At 42.1% G+C, this 11,318-nt stretch overlaps 1 protein-coding gene across 1 annotated transcript; it reads right to left on the bottom strand.

Annotated features, from left to right (window-relative positions):
- Positions 1–495: 495 nt before the first annotated feature.
- LOC116546809 (stomatin-like protein 3) lies at positions 496–10,934 on the bottom strand. Its single transcript, XM_032272963.1, has 6 exons — positions 10,874–10,934; positions 9,118–9,263; positions 8,965–9,037; positions 4,633–4,715; positions 2,326–2,529; positions 496–699 (listed from the first exon to the last, which is right to left on the bottom strand). Exons 1-6 carry the CDS (start codon positions 10,932–10,934, stop codon positions 496–498), a joined length of 771 nt encoding a protein of 256 aa, XP_032128854.1.
- Positions 10,935–11,318: the final 384 nt, after the last annotated feature.

Raw genomic sequence — 11,318 nt, 5'->3', positions numbered from 1 at the left:
GTTGTAATTCCTACCTGGGTGCGCTCACGTGTTGTAATTTCTACCTGCGTGCGCTCACGTGTTGTAATTCCTACCTGGATTGTATTCAATTGCCCCCTTTTATTCCAGCAACATTTAAATATACTCGAACAATAATGTGCAAAAAACAGGCTCCATGTTGGCTACATCTAAGTCACCAGCTTTATGAAAATATAGATTTCTTAGTCCACTCGAGACTGCTTCAAGCCTGGGTTTGAAGTAAGGCTTGGAAACTGGTATTTTGTTTTGTTTTGTTAAATTCTTCCCAGGGAACACTGATACGTGGTTAGAATTGGGACCTGCTTGGCTAAGTTGCTCAGTATGTTACTGAGCAGCTTCTTAACCCAGGACCTGCTACCAAACTTCCTTAAGGTACAGTAAGCTGCTTGTTACCTTTTAATTCAGGGAAATAGCTCAGTAAGACTGTGAAAAGAAACCCCTTTCTTATGGAAATAATTGAGAGACCCAATCTTCTGTTCAAGTCCTATCCTTGTTGACCCCAACACGAGGCAGCTCTCTCTCCATGTGTGACTGCACAGCCCTTACCTTGGCTCTGGCCTCCCGGGTGGCCTCAGCCTCAGCGGCCATGGATCTCTGCAACTGCACAGGAATCCGAACATCTTTGATTTCCACTCGGGCCACCCGGATCCCCCACAGCTCAGTGGCATCATCAAGTAAAGTCTGTTTCCAAAGAGGACAGGTGATATGATGTACATTTCTAAAATGTTTCATACTTGCAAGATAAATTTTTCTTTCTTTCTTTTGCATTTACAGCATTTGGAGTGAGACAATTTCGGAAGAGAATAAGAGTTTATATTCCTATTGATCATTTTCTGGAATGTAAAGTGAATATCATTAAGAATTCAGGAATTTAACCTGGCAGATCTTTTAGTGGGTGTCTATCAGCAGGATCTACCCCAAAATCATTCCCAAGGAAGTATATGAGATCCCTCTGGATTTGAGTAAATATCCCAGATTTCCTTGTCACTGGTTTCAAGCAGGCAGCAACGCATGGGTTTCTCCGACAGACCTGGATTTTGCATTGGCTCTGCCATGTGCATTTGTGAATCACTGGGACAGTTCCTCAACTTATCTGGTTCTCAGTTTTCTTACCTATAAAATGTTTTCTTTCAGGACTGTTATTAGATTTGGAGGCAATACATACAAGATATCTCTCAGTACCTAGCAATGACTCAATGCGTATTATGATTGGGTCCTTTTCAAGAGACTATTTACCTCGCTCTGTTTAACTTCTGCCCTATGGCCAGCTTTAAAGAAGAAGCAAGGCATATTTTTCAAAGCAGAAGCAGCTTAAAGTCAAAGATACTCTTGTCTTTTGTAAAAGCTTTAAAACCATTGAAGATATTTTGCTGGTCATCCTGGAGAAGATGAATGTCTTGAGAAATGAGAGGATCAGGAGGATAGCACCCCTGAAAGGGTGGGGGCAGAGATCTCTGCTACCAAATAGCAAGTGATCCCTCCCTTGCCTTTCTGTGATCCCTGCAGGACACTGAGAGGTAATGAGACCTCACAAGAAGTCAGTGACCTGGCTGTAGATGGGATACCTTTGAGTTGTTAAATTCATGAGGCACATACAAACATTATGGAGAATTATCATGCAGAACTCATACTGCCGCATAAAAGCTTGGGACCTTTCCTCTATCTTAGGGACTAGAGGAGAGGCCAAGAACTAAAGCTGAATTTCCTTATATAATTAACTTACAGAAACAAAACTCAGAATCCAAATGCAATTGATCTAAGAAAATACAGAAGCATTCTTGTCCGGAAACTAGTGTGTATAAGAGATGAGATCGATAGCTGTTACATTTCATTTGATATTATAATTATCATTACTATTAATGTTATTAGCGATATTGGTGGCATGGCGTAAGAATTTCTAGGGATGACAGGTCTATGCTGTTTCAAATGAATTTAACTTTCACACTTTATTTAAATATATAGGCAACCAGAGAAATGGCTACATTTCTGGAGTCATTTAAACTAAAAATAAATCTGATCTCTAACTTCTTCAGAAAAGATTATAGTTGTACAATGTTAATTCATAATTTCAAATTCCAAATAAAATGGATAAACTGCCTTCTTGCACTCAGATATTTAAATACATTTCTTGTGGTAGCAAGTAAGTGAAATCACGACTGAAGCTCACCTCTAGAGCAGCTGTCTGTGTGTGAGTGGGTATAAGCATGCGTGTGGCGGGGGCTGTTTTGAACTGCTGATATTTAATGATCACTAATAATTAAAATCAATGAGTTAAAGATACAGTCTCTTAGTTCTCCATGTTTTTACCTGGATGCTATGGGCAATCTCTTCTCGTCCAGCCAAGATCTGGGACAAGGTCTGTGTCCCCAAGACGTTTCTCAGAGTGGTTTGAGCCAGCAGAAATGTGGCTTGATGGACATCATTGACATTGGCCACTGCCGAGACAGCACTGTAGATTCTGTAATAGACAACTCCATCCACCTGAGTAGTCACGGAGTCTCTGGTGAGGATCTGGAGAGCAAGAACAGGGCAACGTTACTTATTTATGACTTTCACCGCTACCGACAAAGTGACAGCCGGCCCAAGAGCCGTCCTCCACAAAAGGAGAGCAGTAACGACAACTCATGCTACAATCACCTAAAACCTGTCCTGGCTTGGAGAGAATATCTTCCTAGACGATACAGAATTCCTCTAAAGCTGTCGTCATACCTACCCCTGTGACTTCTTCTTCAAGAAGATTGACATCCTACAGGCATAAACACTTGACTCGGCATGCTGAAAACAGGCTCTTCCGTGTGAAATGTAACAGTACAGCCCTTCTGCCATTCTATTATCTTCAGTCTTCTGAGCAGAGGTAGAACACTTGTTTCCCTGATACCTGCACTCTTTCTGGTTTCCAGTTTTTATCAGACTTGATGAAGCAGTGCTTCTTAGAAAACATAGATGGCACCAGAGACCATGTAAAGAAAAATCAATTTCGCTCTATGGAGAGGCTCAGCATTATTCTGAATAATGTGACAGGGTTTTGGAGCAAATGAGCGATCTCTGGGTATACTATGGGAAAAGAACCTAAAACTGTCCATAGCAGAGCCAGAAAAGTCCCTGCTGTAGGTCACTAAGCATCCCAGCCTTTCCTGACGAGGGCTGAATTCTTTTTTTTTTTTTTTTTTTTTTTTTTTTTGAGACAGAGTCTTGCTCTGTCACCCAGGCTGGATTGCAATGGCTCAATATCTGCTCACTGCAACATCCACCTGCCTCAGCCTCCTGAGTGGCTGAGACTACAGGTGCCTGCCACTATACCTGGTTGATTTTTGTATTTTTAGTAGAGATGAGGGTTCACTATGTTGGCCAGGCTGGTCTTGAACTCCTGAACTCAAGTGATCTTCCCACCACAGCCTCCCAAAGTGCTGGGATTACAGGCATGAGCCACCAAGCCCGGCCTGGGGCTGAATTCAAAGCAAGTATTCTGCAGTTCCTGAGTGACAGGAAGACATCATCTTTGGGTCCTGGTTGAGTTTCTTGAACCAGAGAGAAGAAAATTAACATATACATATAATTGTTGATTTTCTGTCTTCTTATCATCATTGGCCTCCCATATCCTAGGTCCTCCATTTCTTTTCCTCCAACCTGAATCACTTTGGTTATGAATAGGTGACATGATAATTAGTAACTCTTCCTCTTCCCTATTGCTGAGTTACTATTTCGATCATTTACTTGCAGTACTTCAGGAATTAAAAGACTCACGTGGGCTGGGCATGGTGGCTCACTCCTGTAATCCCTGCACTTTGAGAGGTCAAAGTGGGCAGATCACCTGAGGTCAGGAGTTCGAGGCCAGTTTGGCCAACATAATGAAACCCTGCCTCCACTAAAAATATAAAAATTAGCTGGGCGTGGTGGCAGGCACCTATAATCCCAGCAACCTGGGAGGCTGACGCAGGAGAATTGCTTGAACCCAAGAGGTAGAGGTTGCAGTGAGCCAAGATGGCACTGCTGCCCTCCAGTCTGGGCAACAAGGATAAAACTCCATCTCCAACAAAAAAAAAAAAAAAAAGGCAAAAAAAAAAAAAACTTATGTAAAATACAAACACAAGTGGGCCCTGTGCAGCCTCTCCTCTATCCTCCTGCTCCCTCTATTGCATCCAAACACAGAAACGATTTAAAGTCAAACGCAAATGTGACTCATGTAGATATTACTAAACACTCTTCTGAGAAGGTGATAGAGAGGGTGGTATCAAAACCAGCCACCGCCCTTCATCTGCCCTCTGTCAGAATTGGTTCAGCTCCTTCATACAGTGACTATCTCTTCCAAGTCTCGGCTCTGTCATTCTCCATCCCAGCTTCCCTGCTGACTAGATCTCTGCTGTCAGGCTTTCTCACACCAAGCCATTCCAAGTCTTCTAACCATTCACCCCTTGCTCTTGGCTTCATTCTCATTTGGCAAAACAAATTCTTAGTAGTTTCAGGAGCCACCAAGCACAATTCAAGCAGGTCTCTGGGGGTACTCAGCTCATCCTCCCTCCTGTCGTTTAAAAGTGTACTATAAAATTGTAATTGCCCATGCAATAGGGAAAACACAAGTTTAGTTTCAAGTGACATATCTCTAATCAGCACTACCTCTTGTGGAGGAATGTTGCAAGTAACTGTTCGGAGGTCAACTTTGACAAACACATCTATGCATGGCAGAACCAGGATCAAACCTATGAGAAAAAAAAAATCAGTTTAAAATGTTGCTCTGTAGACAATAACTGCAAGTAGTCTCATAGCAATATGGTGCATCGTTTACATGGGGCTATATATGTTTCTCAGGTGGTCTTCAATATGAACACATGTCACTGTGAGGAAATTGATTTCTTCCTCTAAGTCAGTGACTATAAAGAAGTAATTGCCTGGGAAGTAGTCTTTTGGTAAGAAGCTAAAGATCCCTGACATTTATTTTTTCATTTTCATTTTTTTAAACGATCAACTTCTATCCAAGTGTTTAATTTGACATGAATTAAAAATAATATTCTGACCAATGGTGAAAGCACCTTTGGGACAAGTGAGAAAAATGAACACAGAATGCATATAAAAAGATGTTAAGGCAGGGCGTGGTGGCTCAAAACTGTAATCCCAGCATTTTGGGAAGCCACTGCGGGTGGACCACCTGAGGTGAGGAGTTCAAGACCAACCTGCCAACACGGTGAAACCCCACCTCTATTAAACATACAAAAAAAAAAAATTAGCTGGTCATGGTTGCACACCTATAATCCCAGTTACTTGGGAGGCTGAGGCAGGAGAATCGCTTGAACCCAGAAGGCGGAGGTTGCGATGAGCTGAGACTGCACCACTGCACTTCAGCCTGGGTGACAACAACAAAACTCCATCTCAAAATAAACAAAAAACAAAAACCAAAAACAGATATTAAGGTGTTCTTGTTCATTGTACTGGTTGTGATAACGGCATGTGTCTTAAGTCTGTTCAGGCTGCTGTAACAAAATACCATAAACTGGGTGGCATGTAAACAACAAGTATATTTCATACAGTTCTGGAGCCTGGGAAGTCCAAGATCAAGGTGCTCATAGATGCAGTGTCTTATAAGGGCTTATTTCCAGGTTTGTAGATGGTCATGTGGTGTCCTGGGAGGGACAAGGCAGCTCTCTGGGACCTCCTTTACAAGGGCACTAATTCCACTCGTGAGGACAACTCCCTTATGCTCTAATTACCTCCCAGGGGCCCCACTACCTAATATCATTACATTGGTGATTAGGTTCAACTTATCAATTTTGGAGGGACACAAATACTCAGACCACAGCAGCATGGTGTTAATGTTAATAAAGTCCTTATCAGCTAGATATACAGACTAAAGTGTTTACAAGTAAAATGACATGATATGATATTTTATATTTGCTCTAAAATACTCCACCAAAAAAATAAAATATTTTGGAAAGTAATATCCTTATAATAAAGATACTTACATAATAGATTCAAGTAATAGACTCTTGGCTTTGAATATCAGTGACTGCCAACATTCTCAGTCAATTTAAAAAGTAATGAAGGATAATTGAACTAAAATCTTCCCAGGATCTCACATTCCCTAAATCAATGTATTCCAGAATTAATAGCTTCTCCGCAGCCATGATCTAAGTCATGTACAGTGCCATTTTCCCAATTGTAAACACATCTACTCCTTTCTTATTTGTAAGGCATTAAGTTGGGGCTGAGTCAGGGCAGGATGGTCGTAAGAAGGCTCATTTGAGGACCCTTGGAACTCTTGACATTACCCTGGCGAATGTTGTTTCTTTACTCTGAGAGTTACAAAGATTAGAACCACAAGGCATGTCAGCAAGCTGGGGGCACTAATCTATTTCCATTCATCAAGAAGGCTTTGCATTCTTGTTTTTGTTTTCATGGCAGAAACCAGTTTTAAGGCCGAACATCACATAGAGGGGTGGCAGTATCAGCAAAATGCGCCGCTAGGGTGCTTTCTTTCTTTTGGCCTCTAAACCTTACTTCCATTTTTGGTGCCAGGTCACAGTGGTTAGGATCATGGACCTGAGAACTAGAGAGAGTTAAGTTCCAGCCCTAAAACCTAGTAGCCTTGTGACCAGAAAAAATTCACCTAATGGTTCAGTTACCTAATACATATCAGCTGGTAGTGAAGCTTAAGCATGCTTCAACATGGTAATGAAATAATGTACTAAACACAGCGCGAGGTATGTACTGAAGGCTCATGAAGTGGCAGCTATTATTCAAGAATAATTTACAATTTATAAAAGTGGAGAGGTTTTCCATGAGCAATTTGGCTTGTTTCCCTCTTGTCCTTGTGACATTCTGAGGTAACTCACTAACCCAAGAGACACGTATGACGAGAGTTGTTATCCTGAGACATGCAATAGTAAAATCTTTGGGGAAAATTCATTTAAAAGTGATATATTTTTCTCTAGAGGTTTCAAAGTTCTGGCTGTTCTGCTTCTCTCAGATCCAATTTTATTGTAACTTGTAATCTTAGCCCCACCAGGTGGAACACGGCCAGGAAGAAGTTAGCCTTGTGCTGTGATACCTCAGTTGGATGACTCTTGCTTTGCCAAACTCATGAGAACATCTATAAGTAGTTGTGGCCTTCTTTTTCTTAGGTCCTTTATAAAATTAGACAAGTAAGATTATACTTGAAATGACTGCTCACGCCTGTAATCTCAGCACTTTGGCAGGCTGAGGTGGGCAGATCACCTGAGGTCAGGAGTTCAAGACCAGCCTGGCCAACATGGTGAAACACCATCTCTACGAAAATACAAAAATTAGCCAGGCATGGTGGTGAGTGCCTGTAATACCAGCTACTCAGGAGGCTGAGGTGGGAGAATCACTTGAACCCAGGAGGCAGAGGTTGCAGTGAGCCGAGATTGTGCCACTGCACTCCAGCCTCTGTGGCAGAGCATAACTCTGTCTCAAAAAAAAAAAAAAAAAAAAAAAAAGAGGCCAAGCCTACTTCACAAGCTTCTCCTCTTGAAGTTTCCCATACTTTTTTATTCATTAACAGATCCATGGCTTATGGCCAAGGGCAAAGCACATAGAGCATCGTGGTGCTTAGGAAAGTTTCTGCCCCTGAGACTTTCCAATTGCAGAGAGAACAATTTATCCAAATAAGCCATAATCGGGGCAGAAAGCAAATGTTATCACAGAAATATAGCTAGCAATGATTGCTTTTCATGTGCCTTCTAAGACACTGTTTTGGATAGCCCCTCATTTCCAGAGTATTAGGATTAATCCTATGAAATTGCCATGTCTAGGATTCAAAACAAATTTAGCAATTTCATATGGTTCAACTAGATATATGCCCAGAGAAGTTATGAGTATTAAATCAATATCTTACTTCTAGGGAGTTTTAATACCTTATAGTTTTGGTATACTCCCCGGCCCCTGGCATAAAACAAACAAAAAACCCACATTCATTTATAACATGACCATTTGGAACATTTTCTTTTCCAAGGTTGTAAAGAAAGGATGGAAATAAACACTATATTATTCCAGATGTTAGAAGGCCTGGAAGCTCATCTTTATTTCTAACTATAAGGATAATCTTAGATAACTCATCAAACTTATGTTGGCCTCATGTTTTTTTTATTTTCAAAACCAGAGGATTTGGCAAAAGGCGAACAGTGGCTTCCAGCTCTGTCTTTCTCTGAGTCTACTTGCCAGGAGAGAAAATTACCTTTTGCTTTGCCATTAGCCCTTTTCAAAGAGTGAGCATCAAGCACCAGCTCTCAGTAAACTCTCCTTGAGTAACTTAATGGTGTACGTTGGCCATTTACTTTCTCCCTTTATTCTTTTTTTTTTTTTTTTTTTTTTTTTTTGAGACGGAATTTCGCTCTTGTTACCCAGGCTGGAGTGCAATGGCACGATCTTGGCTCACCGCAACCTCTGCCTCCTGGGTTCAGGCAATTCTCCTGCCTCAGCCTCCTGAGTAGCTGGGATTACAGGCACGCGCCACCATGCCCAGCTGATTTTTTGTATTTTTAGTAGAGACGGGGTTTCACCATGTTGACCAGGATGGTCTCGATCTCTTGACCTCGTGATCCACCCGCCTCGGCCTCCCAAAGTGCTGGGATTACAGGCGTGAGCCACCGCACCCGGCCTTCTCCCTTTATTCTTTCCACATTCTCCTGGTGGCCCTGGTAATAAGTGACATTCAGCCACTGTAACCAGAGCCACCCTTTGCTCACATTCACTGACTCTCTCAGAGGGAGAATTAGGAGGCAGGGCCAGATTTCCAAACTCTCAAACTGGTGGTCATTCCCACTGACTTGCATAAAGAGGGGGCATTCTTCTGTTGCGCAGAAGGGCGAGAGGACCAGCTTCCAGCAAGTTTTCTTTGACTCTCAATAGGCATCATCGGGAAAAATAGTGAAGGTGGTGGCAGTAGCATTAGGTGTTCCTGATCTTTGTCAGGGGCAGCCACGGCGTCGTTCATACCTGGTCCCTTGGCTTTGTCAGCTTGGATGCGTCCCAGACGGAAAACAACAGCGCGTTCATACTCCTTAATGATCTAGGAGATTAAAGGAGAACATTTAGTCCTAATGATTGTCAGTTCATATAGAGAACCCAGTTTATTTCCCAGGGTGTTACCTTCAAGCACACCCATATAGAGATGGGGAGGGTCATGATCACCAAGAGGAAGGAGAGGGAAAACAGGATCCAGCCACAGACACCAAGCCGTTTATTGTTGACACCTAGGAAATGAAAAGGAAGCAAATCTGTGATTGACGTGGTTCCTAAGAAAGCCACCCAGCTGCATGGGTGTGGAAACTATCCGGACAGCTGGCCAAGCCTGATGTGGCTGAATAGGGAACCTAAATCCACTTACACCCACGGATGTAGTTACACACACACACACACACACATACACTCAAATGTTTACTTATTCAGGTTTTAAAAAATTAAAATGCCTGTAATCCCAGCACTTTGGGAGGCCGAGGCGGGCAGATCATGAGGTCAAGAGATCGAGACCATCCTGGCCAACATGGTGAAACCCCGTCTCTACTAAAAATACAAAAAAATTAGCTGGGCATGGTGGCACATGCCTGTGGTCCCAGCTACTAGGGAGCTGAGGCAGGAGGATTGCTTGAACCCGGGAGGCGGAGGTTGCAGTGAGCCAAGATTGTGCCACTGCACTCCAGCCTGGCGCCTGGTGACAGAGTGAGACTCTGTCTCAAAAAAAAAAAAAAAAAAAAGTTAAAATGGACTTATTCCTTCCAAGAAAAATCTCATAACGATAAACAGAAATAAATATTATTACATTTTTATAGGGCTGCTATGGTTTATTATTCTCAAAACACATTGGTTCTCAAAATGTAATCTCTGGACCATCCACACCAGAATCATCAGATGTCTGAGTCCTGTGAATTTTTGAGGTGAAATTGAAAGCACCCTCTATGGCAGGCAGGTAGGTACTCTTACCCCAAAGGGAGAGAAGGTGGCACACGGAAAAATATCCTGAAGAATCCTGAGGCATAAGTTTTTATGTGAGCTCTGTCACTTACCAATTCTAAGGCATTAGTATAGAAGGTCACTCAGTCTCTGGGTTTCCATTTCTTCATCTGTAGAATGGGGTTAGAAGTTACCCACCTCACAGAATTTGACGAGGATTAAATAAGATTATTTTTATATGGCTCCTGGGCATACACTAACATCTGCAGTTTTAAACACATAATACTACTATTATTCCCATTTGCAGATGCGTACGTATTCCAAGGACTTGTTGTCAGATGTTGGTATTTGTCATTTCTAACTTTTCATAAATGTTTTGTTATATTGGCTCATCACATAAGATATCTTCTTGCTAATCACACATTATGATAGCGGGTGCATTTTGGCTTAATGAATATTGCTTTGCAATAAGATGAGACTGAGTTAAAATCCTGCTTCAACCACCTAAAACTCTGTAGCTTTAATCACATCAATTACGTAACTTCTGAAGTCTCCGGATTCTGGTTTGTAACATAAAGCAGGTCTGGCCGACCCTTTTAATTTAGAATTCTTTATGGTCACCATTTTACTTCCTTTTATTATTTATTTATTTATTATTATTTTTGAGACAGAGTCTCGTTCTGTCTCCCAGATTGGAGTTCAGTGGCACAATCTTGGCTCACTGCAACCTCTGCCTCCCAGGTTCACATGATTCTCCTGCCTCAGCCTCCTGAGTAGTTGGGATTACAGGCATGCACAACTGCGCGCAGCTAATTTTTATATTTTTAGTAGAGATGGAGTTTCACCATGTTGGCCAGGCTGGTGTCAAACCCCTTACCTCAGGTGATCCACTCACCTCGGCCTCCCAAAGTGCTGGGAATACAGGCACGAGCCACCACACCTAGCCCATTTTTACCTCCTTTTAAATCCTTGTTCCTCCTTATTCCCTTCTTCTTGACAACCACCCCCATTTTCATCCCCGGGATCTCCCCCAGCTAATTTATGCTCTCCATACACAAGCACTAGACTAGATATCACAGCCAGCTCATCCTAGAAACGCCATATACTATCTCAGTTAATGCCTTCGCCATCCACCCCGCTGCCCAGGTTACACAAGCCATCCTTACCTCTTCCCTATCCAACTGCAGAAAGTCACTAAACCTAAATCATACTACCTCAAATCCATCCTCGTTACCCATGCTACTGCTACTAATTTTTTGAGACCTGAGCCAAATTCGTGAATATTTAGAATTCTGAACTTTTCCTCTTATAAATGACGCTTTGATGAATGTTTTTAAACGTATGTTTTTGTGCACTTGCGTAGGATAAATCCCTGGTAGTGGAAGCGTTAGATCAAAGGG

Source organism: Sapajus apella, unplaced genomic scaffold (assembly GCF_009761245.1).
Source record: "Sapajus apella isolate SASKATOON/1434 unplaced genomic scaffold, GSC_monkey_1.0 scaffold1434, whole genome shotgun sequence".
NCBI lineage: Eukaryota > Metazoa > Chordata > Mammalia > Primates > Cebidae > Sapajus > Sapajus apella.
The sequence above is the reverse complement of the archived record's forward strand: the minus strand, read 5'-3'. Positions and strand labels throughout refer to the sequence as shown.